This window comes from Eschscholzia californica, unplaced genomic scaffold, assembly GCF_041429995.1.
Source record: "Eschscholzia californica isolate CP2 unplaced genomic scaffold, dmEscCali1.0.p SCAF_6, whole genome shotgun sequence".
Taxonomy (NCBI): domain Eukaryota; kingdom Viridiplantae; phylum Streptophyta; class Magnoliopsida; order Ranunculales; family Papaveraceae; genus Eschscholzia; species Eschscholzia californica.
The window spans coordinates 37,071,068-37,091,627 of NW_028238483.1; the positions used below are offsets into that span (position 1 = coordinate 37,071,068).

Below are 20,560 nucleotides of genomic sequence, written 5' to 3' on the forward strand. Positions count from 1 at the left end.
TACATTATTTATACCGTAATAATCCCAATTCAAATAACCAAAGATTCCACTTTCTTTATATCCGCTGGTTAAGTAGTTTGCGTGACTGCAAATTGTTTTAGTGTGTTACTCATGAATGATATTTAAGATAGTAGTTGCGGTTATTGTAGGGATATTGTACTACTGTGAATACTTGAATGGAGCCGTTGAGCATAATATATAATGATCGAAATTAAATTTAAGAACGAAATTCATGTTTCTCCGCGTACCTCTACTGAAAAAAATGTAGGTAAGGATTTAAAGACAAAAATTGTGTTTTTTCTTTTTTGGGCCCATTCAGTTAGTGGATTATGACTTTATTTGAGGGCCATCTTAGAGCATCCTTAAGTCATGAGGATGTTGTCATTTGATTTGGACTTGGGTCTAAAATATATTCAAAATATGCTATTTGATTTGGACTTGGGCCTTATTGAAATATAACATACCTATTTATATTGTCCAAATTTATGGTTTTTGCCTGAAGGACTTAATCTAATTTATCTTTATTGATGATCCAATCTAGAGTTGGGCTTAAAAAAATCAAAGTTTGACTTTAAAGAACCAATCAAAACTAATAGCCCATTCAATGCCTAAGTTTGACATTTTAAGACCAATCAAAACCAGTAGCCCATCTCATTCCTCATGTCCAATCGAAACTCGTAACCATCTGATGCCCAAGTTTGACTTAATAAAACCCATTAATATTTTGGCCCATCTCATGCCAAGCTTGACTTAGGGAACCAATCAAATCTAATAGCCCATCTGATGCATCTGTTTGACTTAATAAAACATATTAAAATCATGGCCCATCTCATGCCTGATTGACCTATGAAACTTGAGCCCAATTTACTTTAAATAACCTATGAAACTTGAGCCCATATGACTCCCTAAGTTCGAAAAAAGTTATCTCTTTTGTGTTTCAAGTCTTCTATGCATTGACTAATAGTGGAATTTTAACTTCGTATCTTACTGTCTTTAGCCCTTTCTTCCTTATTTTTATTTGTGTATGTCATGTTTTGCCCTTCACACTTTTCATCTCCTCTTTCTCAACACATCCACGAATGCCCGTCTGTGAAAAACAAGAGGCGTTTGGTTTAATATGTTTTTGTGGGCCTCGATTTAAGGACCTCCATTGATGGAGGGCCTTTTCAAGAAAGTAGTGGAAAGAAGATGATGGAAATGAAAAGTGAGAAAAAAGAAATATACAAACTTGTTGTGACAACACCGCAACAATCTCATATTGGTGGTGAGACAGAGTGTTGTGCTCCTCTTAAGAGGTTAATCATCTTTTCTAGTGAGACATTTTAAAATCGTGAGGCTCAGGTGTGCCAAAACAAACAGTATTATTAGCAGCTCAGAAAGCTGGTTTGCACTATCCTATAACAAAACTAATACATAAATAAAAGAAAAAAGATTAGAACAAAGATACTTAAAGTTCGTATACACCCACGTGAACTACGTCTTCTACAAGCGAATAAGTCAATGGACATTGTTTCAACAAAACAAAAGAAAAAAGTTGATCGACAAGTTTTTCACCCTGTTAAAGAGTGTGAAAAGACAAGATGACCTTTGTCTTATTCAAGGTAGTGCAAGCAGTCGAGATCGTACTTGTACAGATGCTGTTGAAAAGTTGACATTTGACTTTTTGGTTGAAATGAGTTAGTCTTAATTAAGCTAAACTTCAATAATTTAAAAAAGTGTTTATAGAACGATAGATTATGAACTAAATGGTAAGATCTGACGATTTTTTCAAAAAAAAAAAAAAGATTGGAACGGACTTTATGATTGAACCCTCCTACCACTACCAAATAATGATTTTCTTTACTAGGAAGGAAGAGCACTTCCAACAGCCAGACAAACAATGAATGTGTAATGATGGTGATTCCACAGCAGACTCAATAAATATTTAAATGTAGAAAGGCTTGTTAAATGACATGCAGAATGTATCATATCATATAGAGCAAGATGAATAATGGTTCCCAACTACAAAAAAACCCAACCTAAGATCATATCATATGTTGTAGTAGGTGAGATTACGTGAGAATAATGAATGTTAGAGAAACGATGTTGAGATATAACCCTAAGGCAATCAATCATGCACCTACGTGAGGACCATTAAGAATGTATGTGCAATATTAATTTGTATTAAGTGGTTAATTAGAGACCTCATAATCTTGTAACTAATTAGCTAATTAAAGGTAAGCTAGAGTTAGGAAAAATCCCTAAAAATGGAAAAATGAAAAGAGAAAAAAAGAAAATAATAAATGGGTTTGGTCAAACGGCCCTAAAAATTTATATAATAGAATCCAAGAACACAAAACTAACCAAACGACAATTTCAACCAAAGAAAAATAAGAAAACAAGGTAGATGAATTTGGACATTATCAACTTCATGATCATCACAACTTCAAAAACAGAATTCAACCCTCTTCTCATTTCCTTCTAAAAACCCAAAATCAAGACCTTAATCTCTCTATCTAGCTAGCTTTTCTCTGCAATCTCAATTTCATCTTCACAAGATCCATCTCTCATTGCATTTCTCAATGGTATATGTTTCTATATCTTTCTCTCTACATACATATACCATATATATATATATATATACATACACATAGATAAATAGATTCATAATGGGTATATGGGTATTTAAATTTTCATCAAATTTATTGTCATTTATGATTTTCTTTATGTTTGAATGGATTTTGGATAACTTGTTTCAATATGGGTATATAGGCGAATTCGGCATCTGGAATGGCAGTTCATGATGAATGTAAGCTCAAGTTTTTGGAGTTAAAGGCGAAAAGGAACTACCGATTCATCGTGTTCAAGATTGAGGAGAAAATTCAGCAAGTTGCTGTGGAAAGGCTTGGACAACCTGATGAAAGCTATGAAGATTTCACTGCTTGTTTACCTGAAAATGAATGTCGTTATGCTGTGTTCGATTTCGATTTCATTACAGATGAAAACTGCCAGAAAAGTAAAATTTTCTTCATTGCATGGTAATCAATTTTTCATCATCCTCTCGACCTCTCCATTGCCTTTTCTTGAGGTCTCCATTTGTTATTTACTACTATATATATATAATATATATAATAGGCATAACCCGCCGAGTCTAACAACCCTTAGCTAAAGTGGTACTTGACGTGACAAAAAGTGGTCTGAATATCACGACAAAGCCAAATTTACACGTAACTACCGCAATTTAGCCTTGTCGAGCCATATTTTGTCAGGCCAAATAGCATTTTCCTTGTTTCATAGATATCTGGAAACTAGTAATAAGCCTGATATCTAGTATGGATTCTAAATAGACATTAATACGGATCGTGCATATGCAGGTCACCCGATACATCAAGAGTGAGGAGTAAGATGTTGTATGCTAGCTCCAAGGACAGATTCAAGAGAGAACTCGATGGGATTCAAGTCGAACTGCAAGCAACGGATGCTAGTGAGATGAGCATCGACATCATAAAAGCCCGAGCTATATAGAAGGAAAAAGGCAACAATTTCTTCCATGCCTCAGTTAAGTTGGTTCTATTGTCTTGAATCATATTTTTTTTTTCGCCTTTTTGTGTTTTAATGTCTTTCTCTTATCTTCATTTTATATTTTCAAACTATGTATTTGAAAATGTGTTGTAACTATGCATTACACTATGTATCCATATGGAGAATTGTTGTTGTTTTATTGAATTTAGTTTCGACATTTTGGTAGTATCTAGTGATATCATAAAACTTTCTATCTTTTGGTTGTGAAAATAAATGTGTCGGTCTTGATAAGAACTTCGAAACCAGGTGTTTTCATTGGGTAAAATTAATGTGGCATAAGATAAATTTCTAATATATTTTGTTAGAAATACTCGATGGCAAGATGGAGTTGAAAAATAGATGCAAAAAAATAAGGTCCTACCGGGAGTCGAACCCAGGTCGGTGGATTCAAAGTCCACAGTGCTAACCACTACACCATAGAACCAATTGTTGATGGAAATTGCACACCCATATTTAACTATCAGTGACAAGTAGTTTTTAGTCCAAACTATAATAACAGATTCATTGTTCATTTGTTCGTGCAATTCAGATAACATAAGAAATGGGTAAGTAAATATATTCCAAGAGTCTCGGATCATATGAAATTTGTGTCTGTAAAAGAAAAGAGAATTGCATGAATGACTTGATATTCATAGCCATAACACTAGATCTTTATAGAGAATTTTGCAAGAGAGAAGTTTTAATAATTGTACTACGTGAGACTGTATGACTCATTTTGAATACTCTATATTAGATGATCGCATCGCAGAATATTAAAATTTTCTGAACTGATCCATTTTAATGTGTAGTGTTTGTATTTACTTCAATACTGGTGATACGATATAACCAAGTGGGTTTTGACTTGGTTGAAAATTTTCTATGTTCTATTTGATGTCAAGTTAAATGATCCACTGAAATATGTTTTTAGTAACTAAACACCCCACCTTTTAAATGAGAAAATCTATATTTAACAATGCAAAACATGGGGGGTGGTTGCCTAACCAATAAACACACAAAAGAAAAAGAACAATAAAACCCCAACAGAAAATGAAATGTTCAGTAAAAGCGTTTCGTTTAGTAAAAGCAGTGCATTAGATAGGAAGAGCATTTTTTTAGGATAGGGAGAGATAAACACTATTTTCCAAAATATCCTAAAATTAAACGTCAGTCCCTCTCTTAAAACTCTGCTCGACCAAAGAGAGACAAATCCCTAAATTTTGTTCGATCAAAGAGGGAGATAAGAGTTGTTATTCGATCAAAGAGAGAAATCGAGATGTTGTTTGATCAAGGATAAAGATATAGAGATTGAAACCCTACATCCTAGATGACTAACACAACATTCATCATCTCCTAGAACAGAAGGGTATGGCTCTTGTTATTGTGTGATTTCTTTATAAATTTATAGAGTTTTAACTGATTACAGTAATTTTTGAAGAAGTTTCGCTTAGCATATATAAAAATTCATGAATGAAAATAGTGAAATTTTTCTTCAAGAATCACTGAAAAGTTAAAAAAATTTCTTCCAGAATCACTGAAAAGTTAAAAAAAATTTCTTCTAGAATCACTGAAAAGTTAAAAAGATAGACAAATTTCAGCCGAATCAAGCCGAAATTTGTTGTCTTTTTCACTCAACCCAATCGAAAATTCTTTACTGGAACAAAAACGACTTAAAACATTAGAAATATTTGTTCAATCACAGAAGAAGGTAAAAAAAAAAAAGATTTTTCTTTACGTGATACATATTCTCTTCAATATATATGTATTTGCTTAAGTCGACATCTCCGTTTAAGTCGATGCCCTCGTTTGAGCAAGACTCTTCTTTCTTGATGTAGGTTGCCTCCTTCTTCATCAATGGTGGTTCCTCGTCCATGAAATCTTTGTGACATCATTAAAAACTTATAAGCAAGAAATAGTGATAGTAGACTTATGTAAAACTTATAAGCAAGAAATAGTGATAGTAAACTCATGTATTTTGTATTTTGCCAGTTTTTTAATATTAGTAGTACTGTTGATAATAATAATCGATATTAAGGTTGAGTTGTTTATGTGAAACAAAACTACTAGTAAATAAAATACTAGTAAAGGAAAAATAGATACATAAATTGACTTTTCAATACTAGAAAAATAAATACATAAGTTGACTTTTCTAACCAGATATCACCAAAGACCTAAAACATTAAAACCATTATTCTATATAATCGGACAACGTTTGGACACCCATCTTAAGTCCATGAAACCGTGAGTCTCGATGGAAGCAGTTTGTCATCATCCTATGTAACTTAACTATAAATAATGTAATAATTGTCAGGCTAACCGCTAACGTACCTTAATTAGAATTCTCAATAAAAAAAAAAGACATTGTTCTATGGAGTATTTTTATTTATAATTCAAACGTTACAACATTATCTCCCAAAATAACGCTCTACTAAGAAACGAAAGCTGTCTATGTGATATTTTAAGCAACCAAAACAGATATAGCTTCTTCACAATCTTCTTAACGCACTCCTCCTTCACTTCCATCCTTCAACTCATCTGGACTTCGTGATGACTCAGTAGGACGGGTTTGATCTCCCTTTCCAAACCACCCACTAACCGCTCCCTTCACCCGATCCACCACACCTGGACTTTCCGCCCCATATCCCACACCCGACCCACTGCCCTCTTTCTCACCCGTTTCCATTCTCTCACCCATCTTCCTCCTATTTAAAGCTTCTGAAATCACACCAGAAAGTGCTTTATCTTCTTCACCTGGACTCAACTTCTCTCCTAAATACCCTTTCACTGTTACTCCCTTGTCTTGTTCATTCCCTTCCCCAGTACCCGCTCCCGTTTCAGTACCCGAACCCGGAATCTTGGATACTACTGCAATTCCTGCTTCGCTTACTTTCTCGTACACGGGTTTTAATTTCTCCGTCATGGTTGAAGCAATTTGACGCCCATAATCACTAACCACCGCCGTCGTTGACTGCCCACCGGAATCACCTTCTTTCTTCATCTCATCACCGGTAGATCCAGACCCGTACCCGAGTTTTGAAGCCACTACATTTTTTGCAGAAATTGCTGTACCAGCAATTGCTGATGTTGCTGAAGAGATCTTTTCCGTGTAGGTATGGCTTTGGTTTTCTGGTTCTGTTTTATTTTTGGTTCCAATTGAAGATTCATCTGGTGGTGAGAATTGGTCGTGACTTCCTGTTCCAACAAATGATGTTTTTTTCTGTTCCGGTTCTTCTTCATTTGTTACTTCCATCTTCCCCAGAGACCGTATGAGTGGTTCTATACTGGCCTCTAGTCCACCTACGGCGCAAGTTATCAGTTAATTCAACAAAATCGGGAAAATGCGCAAATAAGAGGCGTGCGTCAGAATTCTTTGTGGAATTAATTCTCACCTGCGCCGGTCGGATCGGTTACTTTTGTTTGGTAGTTCCCGGGTGAAGGTTGACCTATTTTTGGTGCATTCGGATCCTCCTCAAGCGTTTCCGACTGACCCAGATTAACTCTTGGTTCTGGCGGATTTACCTTTTCGTCCTTCAAAAAATTGCCAGCCTCCTCCGACTCATACACTGCAAAATAGTATCCAAAAGGGTATGTTCGTCATGAAAAATTTACTAAAACCGATGGATCATGAACTGGGAACGGGGCGGTATCCGGTTAATAAGGGTAAAGCTTACTGGGTGCTCCATGGACTTCCGGGTCTTTTTCAAGTTCATCATCATCATTATCGTCGTCTTCTTGTTCATCGAGATACTGATTATTATGAGTATGATCGTGACCACCGTGTATTTTATGACCAACTGTATCCTTCATTTTCTTAGCTTTTGCTTTGACTTTCTCCAAAACCGATTTTTTCTCAGGATTATGTTCATGAGTACCTTAAACAAATCAAAAAAAGTTAGAGAGAGAGAGAGAGAGGAAACTAAATCGACCCAAAAACGGAAGGAATAATCATTATTCATTAAAGAGGAGAAGTAAATAACTCATGTTATGAGACGTTTCCTCTTCATGCGTTCGTGTCATTTGTGTATTCATCTTCAACGCCCAATTGTAAGTTCTATAGAGAGAGAGAGAGAATGTAGTTGAGAGAAAGAGAGATAGAGATTGAGAGTGACAAAGGTGATGGAAGAACGAAATAAGGAATTAAAAGGGTGAAGATAATGACGAGAGGGGGTTTGGCATGCCACCATTGTGATCACGCTGGTGCGTTGCCGCTCACTGGAAAGTAACACGTGTGGGGGATACAATACGTGTCTCAAACTTTCTCGCTTACATCCTCTACGTGGCTTCTCTTTTTGTTCTAACTTTATCGGCTAGTGGGAACTGCACTTGGACGGGTCGAGATAGGGGTTGGTGCCGGTGGATTGCCTACTCTACCAGTTCGTCTCGGAAGGCCACGACCCATCTAAAAGCCCAACAATTATGTCACACTTGGTTGGTTGGCCAAGTGGTTGACACTATTGACTCACAAATTCCAAACGTAATAAGATGCATTGGGTTGGTTGCTATAAAGTTTGCAGAAAGAAAAAAATTTGGTGGTTTGGGTATTAGAAATATTAAGAATACTAGCACGGCTTTATTAGGGAAGTGAGTTTGGAGATATGGTGAGGAAAAGGATAACATGTGAGGGTTATTCAAACAAAATATGGTGGACAAGATCATGCTTGGTTTCCTAACGTAATTGGTTTATCTCACGGTGTAGGTAGTTAGAAGAGCATTTCAAAGAATTTGAATATGGTGGCAGCTCACACGTCAATTGAAATTCATAATGGAAAATCAGTTAGATTTTGGGAGGACCAATAGATAGATAATGGAACTCTAAAGAACAAGTTCCCCGCTCTATGGAAGAACTCAAATAAAAAGAATTGTTGTTTAGCGGATTGTATTCTAGGTGTTGGTAGTCTCAAGGCATGGAACCTAGGACTAAGGAACACATCTAGAGACTCGACTTTGGAAGACATTGCTAGCTTTCTCGAGTACATTGGAGAACCTCTAACTCTCAATCAAGAGTAGGATAATAGGAAATGGAAATCGTCCAAGGATAGAATTTTTAGTGTAAAATCTTTGTATGACACTGCTTCCAATCAAGATCATAGTCCAACCCAATTTTCGGTGGAGAAAGTTTGGATGGAAAAGGTACCTACTAAGGCCTCCTTCCTTTATGGGCTTGTATCCTCAATTCAACCCCCACTATGGACATGCTTCAGAGGAGGGGTTTCAATACCCAAACATGTGCCTATTATGCGGATCGGCTGAAGAGAATGCCTCTCACTTGCTCATCTCCTGCAACTTTACTGAAACCATATGGAGATACTTCCTCCCGGTGATCAATTGTCCGTCTCCAATGCCATCCACTTTGGATACTTTCTTTAGGTTTTGGAAGTTTGAGAAGTCAGATACGATGAAAGGATTCCTTCAACAGATTACACCCTTTGCCATTTGGTGGTGTATATGGTTAGAGAGGATAATCGTCTTTTTCGTGATGTTGCTAACTCCACTGATAGAGTTATTAAGTCGATCAAGGCCACCATTTTCAACTGGGGCTTGTCGACTAGGTTCTTTGAGAATTTATCTGTGGGGTTTTTGTTAAATTCTTGGGAGACTATAGTTTCTAATATGTAAAGTCTCCCATCCTCCGTTGCTTTTGTAGTTCTTTTTTTGTGTTTCCTAAGCACTCGGTTAATATATTATCCTTCTTCAAAAAAAAAAAGCCTCATATTTTAATTTTTGTATGCCAGTCTTTGGTTGTTTAGGCCCAACATATTAAGGGTGGCATATTTTATTTTGTATGTCATTTTCGAAATAATAAATGTATTTTAAACTGAATTAAGAAATGATTTAAGTTGTGGCACAGTGGTTAACTATTTAGATCTTCAGGGCAGGGGGGCGAGGGTTCAAATTCTCTTCTAAGCATAACAAAGACCTAATTTTAAACTCCCTGATTCTGCCTAAATGTTTGGCTGGAGTTCATGCTTTTTCATATCCTCCTTCACTATTTGCTTCAAGTTTACTCACTAACAACAAACCAACAATACTGTACTTACCCTAGAATAAGGCCCTAGTAGGTCATAGGAAGCCCCCAATCAGATCAGTGAAGAGTTGGGATAAGAAACTAACATGTATCATTGAAGAGTTGGGATAAGAAACTCATAATAGAAAAAATAATATTAATGAAATATATCACAAATTTCTTTTTGGGTGTTTCATTACAATTACAATGGCAAATTGCAGAAGATGGATCTACTCAAAGGGCATAGAAAACAAGTACTCTAAAAGAAAAAATAATTTTACCAATTATACATACTACGATTAAAACATAAAACCTAAATCTTCTACTTACATTTCTCATTCGTTCATATTTTCCAATATCTCCTCTCGTAAATTACCTGCCCGTAATCCACGTACATTACGTAGTCTTTTTTTTGTTTATAGAAATTGACGACTTACCCATTCAGCGACTTTGACATATCATATCTTTTTAGCATTTTTCAGGTTTCGAACCGTCATTACAAGTTGTTGTCGTTCACCTTCTACCTCTGCAAACTTGAGACTTATCTCTGAATATCTCTCTTGCATGTCTTTTAGTTCTTCTTCCATAAATTTGTTCCTTTTCTTTAACAATTGCATTTCCTTTACCAATTCGTCGAGGTCTTTATCTTCATTGATTCTATAGACAAAACAAATAAAAATAGTTAAAGTATATGACAAAGATGAAATGAAAGATAGTATCATGGAAACAATAATACGTAATTTCCGCATATAACCTTTTGATCGGTTTGGGTTCAATGCTTTTCAGATTATTCTTATGATTTAGATCTTCTATCTCTTTTTCGAGTTGTTCAATCTTGTTGACTAGATCCTTTTCTTTCTCCACAAATGATATGGTTGATTTTTGAAGCGTGTCTTCTTTTTGCAGTATCTGCCTCTGTTAGATAACAAACACAAACACTTATATGCATATTGTAACACAAACTATCAAAATAAAAAGAATTCTAAAAGCATATGAATTTATATTGTATATAAAGTAGTAAAAATTACCTCAAGTGACTTGATCTCGTTGAGTAAACGATTTTCCCTCTTTTGTAGTTCACTCCTTAGGTGAGATACTTGTCTTCGCAATTTTTCTTTCTCTAACTCGATCTCAGACATGGAATGTTTCAACTCGTTGTATTGGATTCTTACGGTTTCCGCTTCCAATTGTAGACTATGCTTCTCTTCCAGTGACTTTTGTGATTCTTTTGTCATTGAATCAATTCTTCTCTTCAATTCATCTTTTTCGACATTTCTTGTTCGAACCAACATACTTGTTTCTTGGATTGATACCTTCATCTTTTCCATCTCAGTCCTCAAGTTTTCTTTATGTTCTTCGAGTTCATTTTTCTCTTCTTTAAGTCTCTGTATCTCTGCCTTGAGCACTACATTCTCCTTAGCAAAAGCTTCTCGAATTTCTCCTTCCTGGTCTTTTTTGTTCCCGGGAAACTTGGATTTATCTTCAAGTTCTAACATCATCTTCTCTTCTTGTAACTTTTTCATCTCTATTTGGTCCAAAAGATCTTTCAGTTTCTCTTCATATTGATCTTTAAACAACTCAATCTCTTGATTAGCTTTTTCGAGAAGTTCTTCAAGATGGATTTTCTCTAGACGCATTTTATTAGCTTCTTCCATTGCATTCATCGCCAGTTTCTCGTTTGCATTGAATGTAGATGCCATTTGTATTGAGAGGCTTCTGAATTCTTCTTGAAGTCTCTCGGCTGTGTTTGCGTTAGCCCACCGTGTCTTCCTTAAATCCTCCTCGGCTCGAATGGCCCTTTTCTCCTGCTCCACTTTGGCACCCGTCAAATGATCTAGACCAGCCATGAATTCTAGTCGTTGCTTTTCAAGTTCACACTCCAATCTCTTGACTTGGGTTTCAAGTTCACTTATGCAAACCAAAGAGGCTGAGTATTCGTCTTCTCGATTCTTCAATTCTTCCTCCGAGTTCGTAACTTGTGCTTTAAGTTCATTTAGCGTAACCACATAGGATGAGAATTCTTCTTCTCGATTCTTCAGCTCTTTCTCCAAGTGCTCGACTTGGATCTCAAGCTCATTAATAGTAATCGAAGAGGTAGAGAGCTCTTCTTGTCGATTCTTGAGATCTTTTTCCAAGTTCTCGACTTGAATCTGAAGTTCATTTATCAATGCTGAGGATTCGTCTTCTCGATTCTTCAGTTCTTTCTCTAAGTTCTCGACTTGGATCTCAAGTTCATTTATGATAACTGAAGAGGCTGAAAATTCGTTTTCTCGATTCTTCAGCTCTTTTTCCGAGTTCATAACCTGCATTTGTAGTTGATTTATCATAACCAGAGAAGACGATGATTCTTCCTCTCGATTCTTCAGCTCTTTCTCCAACTTCTCAATTTCGATCTTAAGTTCATTTACCGTAACAAAAGAGGCTGAGTATTCTTCCTGTTCATTCCTTAGTTCTTTCTCCAAGATCTCAACTTGGGCCCCAAGTTCACTTCTAGCACCTAAAGAAACTGAAAATTTCTCTTCTTGATCCTTCAATTCCTTCTCCAAGATCCTAACATGAGCTTCAAGTTCATTAATGATAGCCAAAGAGCGCGAAAATTCTTCTCTTTCATTCTTCAATTCTTTCTCCAAGTTCTCAACTTCGGCACGATCAAGCTTATATTGTGCCGCCATCTGTGCTTGCATCTTGTTCTTTTCTAGCTTTGAAGTAAGATCATGGTTTTCCTGTTTCAAAATCTCATAATCGAAGGAAATTTGTTCCATATGCATTTCATGCTCGTCTCTGTCTCTTCGATACACATCTATTTCGTTATACAAGTCTGCAATCTTTTGCTCGAGCAAGTAAACTCCCTTAGCATCATCATGCTCTTTAATTATCATTTCTAGTGCTCGTTGTTCTTCGTCTGATTCTTGTAGCTCATCTTTATCTATTATTCTTGAAACATCGAGTGATTCACTATTTTTCTTCTCTAGCATTTCATCTAGTTCTTGAACAGCAAGAATCAATTCCGAGTTAGACTCTTGTAACTTTTTTAGTTGTAACCGAAGATTATCATTCAAGCCTTTTTCATGATTAAGCTCTTCTCGAAGTTCTTTTACTAGAGTTGTTGAATCTTCACTTTCAAACCTCAAGCTAGAAACTTTCGTCCCATCAATATGCTTCGATGAATACTTGAGTCGTTCATTTTCTTTTTTGAGTTCATTTCTCTCTGCTTTCAAGCTAGCAACTTCTCTTGAAAGGTCTTGACCCTTTTTACTTTCCTTCACTATTTGTTTTCTTAGTGTTTGTAACTCGAGGTCCGATACCTCAGATTGTCTTGACAAACTAAAAAGATCACTTTTGAGTTTTTCAACCGAGAAATCAGAAGACTCTTTCATGAGGATTTCGTCTGAACTATTCATTGACTCATCTGTGCTTCCATCCGGGGCGGAACTTAGGGAGGACTCAGTGTTAGATCTTTTATGAGGCAAAGAACTACGACTTAGAGATGATAGGAAACTCTTAGGTTCCTGATGAGTATTATTATTCGTCAAACTTTTCAGTCCAAGCTCTCGAGGGGTACTTCGTTCGGAGGTACTATCCGAACCAGTAGTTGATGTTGCATCATAACCTCTAGCCAATACGAGGTTGCTTTTTGATTCAGCATTTTCAGAGGGTGCAGTTTTCATAAAAGATCCATTATCTGAAACAATCTGAAGAAAAACGAAACGTATTTATGAGAGAAAACCCGAAAAAGTTTAAGAACATAGAAAGTATATAAGATGATTAGCTTACTTGGGATCTAGCCGTTAAATCTTCATTTTCGTCCAAATCTCTGCCAAAACCATCGAAGAGAAGAACTAGTTAGGTTTTCATCGAAATTAAGCGATACCTAGTAAGTAAATTTGTTTAAGAATTCAGTTATGTGTATAGTCACCTTCGATCAGCATCTTCGTGCATTCTCTGAATTATAACCTGTTTAAAGGATCGACAAATTCACAAATATGAAAAGGAATCTTATCAGTCAATTTGACATGAATTACATAACTAATTCGAACTTCCATCTTTGCCAATAAGAACATTCAAATATAATTAAATAAATTTCTAACTTCCAACGAGCAATTCTCATTATCAGTATTGCAGTAGTAGGGAAAAAAATACTAACATTTAGAATTGCACCCGAGTTCGAACTCCTAAGAGGAAAAGAAACAGTAGAAGCTTTAATCGCCTCGGCATAGTCGGAGAAATCGATAGTGACTTCACCTAGAATACCCGATTTCGGTGATCCCTGTGAGAACAACGAGAATTAGTACACCCCACAAAAGGAAACTCAGTCAAGTTGGAGAAAACAATGTTAAGAAATCAAAGAGATTTGGAGAACTACTTACACTAGAAACAATAACTTTGTAGATTTTTTCATTGAACTTTCCTGTTTTTGATTCTTGGTTGAACTTTATTGCTTCATAGATAGGACTCTCCCATCGACACGTACCATCACGTACCGTTACTTTCTCGGATCTCAAGGTCGGTCTTCCGACATCCACAGGAATCAAACACAACATTAAAGTATCCCATCCTACTTGAGGCACCTAAACAATGAAATAGTGAAAAGCACAAAAATGAGAGTAGGAATCTAATAGATCTAATATTGTTTACTTTTATTTCCTATACAATCCATTAGTCACATTCATCTACTCACATCTATACCTAACTAAAACATGAAATTTGAGTTGAACCTAACAATTTGATCTAAATTAGAATAAACCCAATTCAGAGAGGAAATTAAGTTGCCTGGAACTTCAAATTTCATTGAACTCAAACAATGTGACAGAATTAGAAGAAACCCATGCCAAATTTGATAACAGAAGTTGAAAAATATGGTTGCATTATAATAAAACTGGTAGATGAATTGTCTGAGATACTAACATTGCAATTTGATCACTTCTTTACCTACCAAAACTTCAAATTTCAATCAACCCAAACAATTTAAACAAAATTAGAGAAAACCCATCTCAGATTTGATGATGAAAGTTGAAAAATTGATTTGATTTGATGTAAAAATTGTACCTGGGTGACTTGAAACTGCAATTTGAATACACATTTGATTTTGTGTTTCTCACTCTTCCATCTTGATGATTTAAACATCTTGTTCTACAACTTCAATTCAACATTCTTCTCACCTATGAAACAATTTCAAATCTATCAATACAAGAAAACCCCAAAAGTTAAGATCTTGTTTTTCACCTCATTAGATTCCTATTACAAAATATGGGCAAAATCCCAATTTCTAAAAAAAACAGACTTATAATTGGGTAACCCAAGATATTGTTTTTTTTTCTCACTCTAAAACAGTAAGAGACTGACCCAAATTAAGAGATAAAGAAAAGAAATTAGAACTGTAGATAGTAAAGATGATGGGTCAGTGTGTCTCTGAAAAATCAGATAGAGATGAGGAGTAGAGTTGAAGTATTCAGATGCCAACCTACCCAACATGAGAGAGAGTTTTAGAGAGAGAAGAAATGGATCTGGTGAGTTTTGTTTTTTATTTTGTTTAGGTCTTTGTAACAGATTCTTTATTTGGTGGAGATGAGTGAAGCTAATAAAAGAAGAGAAACAAAATTGAAGGTAGAATGAGAAACTTCTCACGCAATAAAAGCACTAAAATCCATATCTAGATGTGTATGGACAATGGAGGATGGTATAAAGTTGTATTAGATGTCTGTTGGTAGTTTGCTTGGTAATAGAGCAACAAGTTTTTGTGTTTTTTTGATAAATGACATTAATGACCCTTCACTCAAAATTATATTTTTTTTTGTTGAGAGAAATTATACTTTTCTTGGGTAACAATATCTAATTGAAATATTAAAAAATGTTTAAGTAAGATGCAAATTTTAGAAATTTTACAGTATCATTACAAGACTCTTGTTGATACACGGTCCACTATATTAAGATCTTGTTGATGTATGTTTGAATTTGTTTTCGAAAACTTATGTATGTTATTTAGAAAATTGCACTCCTCTTGAATTATTAAAGTGTTATTAGGGAAGATTTGAAGTGGATCATCTTCAAGATTGAGTAGGATCCACAAATAATTGAATTGCAAATATTAAAATATTTTTTCTTTTTTTTTTGTTAAAGAATATAAAAACAATTTGGTTAACCTAAATGTATTGCCTATATATTAAAACAAGAAAAGAAATAGGTGGTATTTGTCTGGATCCATCAAATTTGACTTAAAAAATATAATGTGTATGTCTATTGTATACTATCAACGTTATAACATATCGCAATTGAAATCCTAATAAAGTAGTAATATTTTAAGAAATTTCAGATATTAAAATGCATGTTTGTGTTATTAAGTCTTGACTCCTGAGCAATCAGTCAACATGGTGGAGCTTGTAACAAACTAATCTTTTTTTTTTTAACAATATTTTAAATGCTAGTTTCTTAATCTTTATAATACAAATCTTTGACAACTTGTCATTACACACTCAAATCTGGGAAAATATTAGTTTAAGGATTTATTTTTAACTAAACAAAGAAAAAAGGTACACAAATATATAGCCGTTACAGACGATAACAACTAAACAAACGTTACGTCTAAATTAGAAGATATTACGTGCAAGTTAATGGATCAAACATAAATTTAAAATAGAATTAGTTGCCAAGAAAATAAATAAATAAAAGGGTTACTTTCATTTGGCCCCAATTTAATTTATAGCTAACTGGCTATTTTTAACTCTAAAACTGTTTGACAGTTCGTTTTGATTCCGAAATCAAATCTTGGTCAAATCTACTGTGAATTTTTTTTGAGTGAAACGAGGCTAATGCCTTAATTTAGCTAGTGTGAATTCATTGATTATTCATTCTTAAGGAGTATATATTATTATTTCCTATCATGTCCCTTTATTTTTTACCCGGGTGGCAGTTACAGACCCAATGAAGGAAAGGGAAAAGATAAAGAGTTATGAAAACTTCTTTCCTCACTCCTTCCTTTCTTATTCTTTTTCGTCCCTATGGAAAAAAGAAAGGGGAATGTAATTGAAGATAGAGAGAGTAGAGGAAAAAACACTACTCTTGAGATGCAAAAAGAAAAAAAAGTAATTTTAGAGAGAGAAATGGATAGAATAACACTTACAAGTTACAAGGAAATAAAGATAAAAAAGAAGTAAGAGGACGTAACAGAAAATGATAATATACAATCGTCATGAAACTATGTAAGAAAATCCCAACATTTGGGCGCAAATACGAAAAAAAATCCACTCGGGAATAATTATGTAAAAAAATCTAATTTTTAAACTGTTGGCAACACTTTTGAAACTGTAAACAACATATATAATTATGTTCTTTATTTTTGTTGAAAGATATAATTATGTTCTTAACAAGACAACTCTATTTTTCTATAATCTCATCTTTATCCTTCTATGTTGACAACATATACAATAACGTCATGACTTGTTATAAAATGTTAACAACATATATAATTGTCGTGACTTGTTATAAAATGTTTACGACATATATCATTATATTCTTAACAACGTATATAACTGTCGTGACTTGTTATAAAATGTAAGTGTCAGTCAATGTGTTTGTCAAATGAAAAGAAGATGCAAAATATTTTTGGAAAACAATTTCTGAACAAAAATTGTTCACACATCTACAAAATTGTTGAGAGCAAATACAAAATTGTTGAGAGCAAACTGTGATTTGTTCAGAAATTTTCAAAAATGTTTTGATAAAATTGTATTTTGACAAAATGGATCATTTTACAAATATTATTCAGATTTGAGTAATTTCTTATTATTCTTAAATTTTGGGTTTTATAATTATCCTCTCTTCACTATAACTGCCAAGCACTTGTAAAGACCAAAACAACCCGTTTGATCTCAAATTGGACATCTAACATAATTAACCATATAAAAAAAGATAAAATATTACAAAGAATAATTTTTTTTACATGGACTTCTAGAGTTATTAGAGCATCTCCAATGCAAAACTCATAAAAATCTCTATTCATCCTATGTGTTAAGTTCCAATTGAGATTCTCACTCCTAGGTGGCCTTAATAGAGATCCTCAAAAAATTTTTGTCTCCAATGCAAAACTCTAAACTTATCTTATTTACTTATGTGGCATAGTTATTTTTGTCAATAAATAATTAGTTATTTTAGAAAATATAGAAGACTCGATTTCTATTGGTTGAAAATCAAATATTGATAGGTTATACAATTAGAAATATCTCAAGAGGGCACTCTAGAAATAGAGTGTCCTATTGAGATATCTCTATTCCACCCTCGACACGTCATCTTAGAGATCCAAATAGAGTGTTGCATTGGAGATGAGTTTTAAGAAAAAACTCTAAAAATCCTAGGTGGCACTCAGAGTTTCTAAGATTGAGTGTTGCATTGGAGATTCTCTTACATGTTGTAGTTATATCTTTTGAATACATGGCATGAATTGCACAACCATATGATTGTCACCCTAACAAACATCTTCAACTCTAAACATATAAATCTTTAAAACCATCTTATGGGCCCAAACCGAAAAGGCCATTTGTTTCTACCTTTATATTATTGATACCCTAACCACAAAATAAATAAATAATAGATTTTCAGCATAAGTCCAAACATGTAACCACAAAAATTGAAGAAATAACATTAAAGGTTTACCGCGAAGACAGTTAGTTGATAATCTTTACCAGGATGGAGAAGAAAAAGTGGTGGGGAATTTGAGAAACAAAAAAAATTGGTAGCGTTGGAATTTATCGTTTCCTCAAAGAGAGATGGTAGAAACACAAAAGTTTTTGACAAAAAAAAGTTTCCAGCTAATGTGGCGGTTGGCATAGATTTGGTCAAAGTTTGAAACCACACCCGCCCCATTAGCTGAGAACTTTTTTTTTGTCAAAATCTTTTGTAACTTTATCATTTCCCTTCCTCAAAATGGTGGTCAAATATTATATATAGAATTACCATGACTTTTTTCTCATGTATCCTCAATCACTTCTTAGTCGTTTCCTCACGATAATACTTTCTAAAATCATCCAACACGGTAATCTAATCTAAAATCAATAGACAGTCACCCGTAAAAGTTAAAACCTACATGTTGGGTTAGTTAATAGAGGAACGTTTTCTCCAGTAAGATTATTCTCCCACGGTTAGTTGCTTTTATTTATTTTAAGAGTAAGGTGGCTAATTTGTTAGAGTGAAAGTCCATTGGTGTTCATTCTCTGTCAGTCTTGACTTCCATAACTTGGCTTTGAAGCGGGGCGAGTAAGTCGTGTTTGGTACTCTCATTTTAGGTGGGGGCTAGGTAGTCTATTTTCTAACATGGTTTTGTTTTCCTGTCAGTCTGTCACTTCACAACAACTCCCACGTGCTAGGAAAGTAAAGTTCCTTATAAAAAGCATATGTATTGTCACGTGATCACAACTGTCAACCCCACTCATTCTTAACTGCCAACTTAACTGTCTCTCGTGATTTTGTTTCTATTTTGAGGGAATGGATGAAAGGCCCAAAACCGGGCCCAAAATAAGAGTCCGGTCCAAACTCGGCCAAAAATGTAAACCCAGTCCAAAGTGTCAGCCACCCACGAGAAATTTCCGTGACCCCCTCGATTTTCCATCAAATTTACGGAAGCTGCCATCCAGAAATTTACGAAATTGCCACTCTGAAAAATCACGGGATTCTCCACTCCGCATTTTACTTTCTCTCTCTACTGTTTTACTCTCTCTCTCTAATTCTCTTTCCAGATTTATTTCTTTTTATTTATTTAACCAAATCCTAATTTCTCTCCTAATTTAACCAATTTTTAACTCATTTAGATTTTCTTTCTCTCATTCTTATTCTCTCTCCAATCTCAACAAATTCCTCTCTTTTCAAAATTTTCTCTTCAGTCTAAACAAATATTTCCAGATTGGTTCAAAATTCTTTTTTTTTTTTTTATAGATTTGTTTCTTATCTCAAATTTCGTTTTTTTCAAGATTGGTTCAAATTTCGAATTTTTCTCTCTAACTAATTTCTCTCAATTTTTTTTCCAAATTGGTTCTTGTTTACGGAAATTGTTTAATTTACTGGGGATTTCTTGTGTACTAGACACTTTTGTGTTGGGAAATTTTCTGGGTTACTAGAAACTGTTTAATTTACTAGGGATTTCTTGGGTACTAGACACTTTAGTGTTGAGAAATTTTCTGGTTTACCGGAAACTGTTTAATTTACTGGGGATTTTCTTGTGTACTAGACACTTTTGTGTTGGGAAATTTTTTGGTTTACCGGAAACTGTTTTCTTTCTCGGAAATTGTTCTGTTTACTAGCCATTTTTGTACTGGAAATTTTCTTGTTTACCGGAAATTTTTCTGTGTACTAGCCATTTGGTTATATACTACACACTTTTCGAATTTATCTCTAGATTTTTCCTATTTTCCTCTAAATTTTATTCCTTTTTCATATTTTCTCTCCACATTTTTCTCTTTCCATATTTCCTATTTTTATTCTTTTTATTTCTGTTTAAACATATTTTGTCTCTCCAATCTTACTACTTTCCTTTTCTCAAAAAGATAGAGATGGCAAGAATATAATCGATTTCGAAATATTTATATAGAGAGAGAAAATTTCCAGAAACTTTACATATCTTCTTCCTCTGTTTCTCTCCAAAATTTACAGAAATTTTTTTAGAGAGTGATATTAGAAGTTTAGAGAGAGAGGGGAAGAATTTTCAGAAAATTTTTATAGAGAGAAAGAGAGGAAGATTACTTCAGAGAGATAGAGAGGAAAAAGATAATCAACGTCCATGGTATTCTAAAAGTTTTAGAGAGAGAGAAAAAAAAATTACAGATTTTGAAATATTTATATGGAGAGAGGGGAAGAAGATAATCAACATCCATGGTCTTCTGAAAGTTTTAGAGAGAGAAAGAAAACGAGAAGAGAGAGTTTGCTCGCGAGATTCCAGAATTTCGTTTGAAAATTTTGAATTTTCAAACCAGGGGCAAGAGGGGGAGAGAAAGAAATGAAAACCAGCCAAAAATGAGTTGTCCTGACATTTTGGAC

The 20,560-nt window shown here is 34.4% G+C and overlaps 3 protein-coding genes and 1 non-coding gene across 5 annotated transcripts; 1 reads left to right on the top strand and 3 right to left on the bottom strand.

Annotated features, from left to right (window-relative positions):
- The first annotated feature begins 2,271 nt into the window (after nt 1-2,271).
- LOC147534357 (actin-depolymerizing factor-like) lies at nt 2,272-3,718 on the top strand. Its single transcript, XM_086650841.1, has 3 exons — nt 2,272-2,564; nt 2,752-3,017; nt 3,354-3,718. The coding sequence occupies exons 1-3, from the start codon at nt 2,562-2,564 to the stop codon at nt 3,502-3,504; spliced, it is 420 nt and encodes a 139-aa protein (XP_086506967.1). The 5' UTR covers nt 2,272-2,561; the 3' UTR covers nt 3,505-3,718.
- A 195-nt stretch (nt 3,719-3,913) lies between these two features.
- On the bottom strand, nt 3,914-3,985 carry TRNAQ-UUG (transfer RNA glutamine (anticodon UUG)). Its single transcript has one exon. It is a non-coding gene; the product is annotated as a tRNA-Gln (tRNA).
- A 1,902-nt stretch (nt 3,986-5,887) lies between these two features.
- On the bottom strand, nt 5,888-7,684 carry LOC147534359 (low-temperature-induced 65 kDa protein-like). The gene is made up of 4 exons (XM_086651131.1): nt 7,515-7,684; nt 7,209-7,409; nt 6,927-7,100; nt 5,888-6,834 (listed from the first exon to the last, which is right to left on the bottom strand). The coding sequence occupies exons 1-4, from the start codon at nt 7,564-7,566 to the stop codon at nt 6,035-6,037; spliced, it is 1,227 nt and encodes a 408-aa protein (XP_086507257.1). The 5' UTR covers nt 7,567-7,684; the 3' UTR covers nt 5,888-6,034.
- A 2,002-nt stretch (nt 7,685-9,686) lies between these two features.
- LOC147534360 (uncharacterized) lies at nt 9,687-15,283 on the bottom strand. Of its 2 annotated transcripts, none has more exons than XM_086650842.1 (9): nt 15,007-15,283; nt 14,588-14,700; nt 13,909-14,109; nt 13,686-13,808; nt 13,458-13,495; nt 13,316-13,355; nt 10,570-13,233; nt 10,296-10,456; nt 9,687-10,198 (listed from the first exon to the last, which is right to left on the bottom strand). In XM_086650842.1, the coding sequence occupies exons 2-9, from the start codon at nt 14,663-14,665 to the stop codon at nt 10,000-10,002; spliced, it is 3,504 nt and encodes a 1,167-aa protein (XP_086506968.1). In that variant the 5' UTR covers nt 14,666-14,700; nt 15,007-15,283; the 3' UTR covers nt 9,687-9,999. The 2 variants fall into 2 exon arrangements, with proteins under 2 accessions (XP_086506968.1, XP_086506969.1); XM_086650843.1 differs by having other exon boundaries at nt 14,885-15,239.
- Between the last annotated feature and the right edge of the window lie 5,277 nt (nt 15,284-20,560).

Coding starts and splice junctions, on each gene's coding strand:
- LOC147534357 (XM_086650841.1), top strand. Junction 3,018..3,353: donor AAAATTTTCTTCATTGCATG/GTAATCAATTTT, acceptor GTGCATATGCAG/GTCACCCGATACATCAAGAG.
- LOC147534359 (XM_086651131.1), bottom strand. CDS start 7,566: ATGAATACACAAATGACACGAACGCATGAAGAGGAAACGTCTCATAAC. Junction 7,101..7,208: donor GGAAGTCCATGGAGCACCCA/GTAAGCTTTACC, acceptor ACTATTTTGCAG/TGTATGAGTCGGAGGAGGCT. Junction 6,835..6,926: donor AACCGATCCGACCGGCGCAG/GTGAGAATTAAT, acceptor CTTGCGCCGTAG/GTGGACTAGAGGCCAGTATA.
- LOC147534360 (XM_086650842.1), bottom strand. CDS start 14,665: ATGTTTAAATCATCAAGATGGAAGAGTGAGAAACACAAAATCAAATGT. Junction 13,496..13,685: donor ACTCGGGTGCAATTCTAAAT/GTTAGTATTTTT, acceptor TCCTTTAAACAG/GTTATAATTCAGAGAATGCA. Junction 13,356..13,457: donor CACGAAGATGCTGATCGAAG/GTGACTATACAC, acceptor TGGTTTTGGCAG/AGATTTGGACGAAAATGAAG.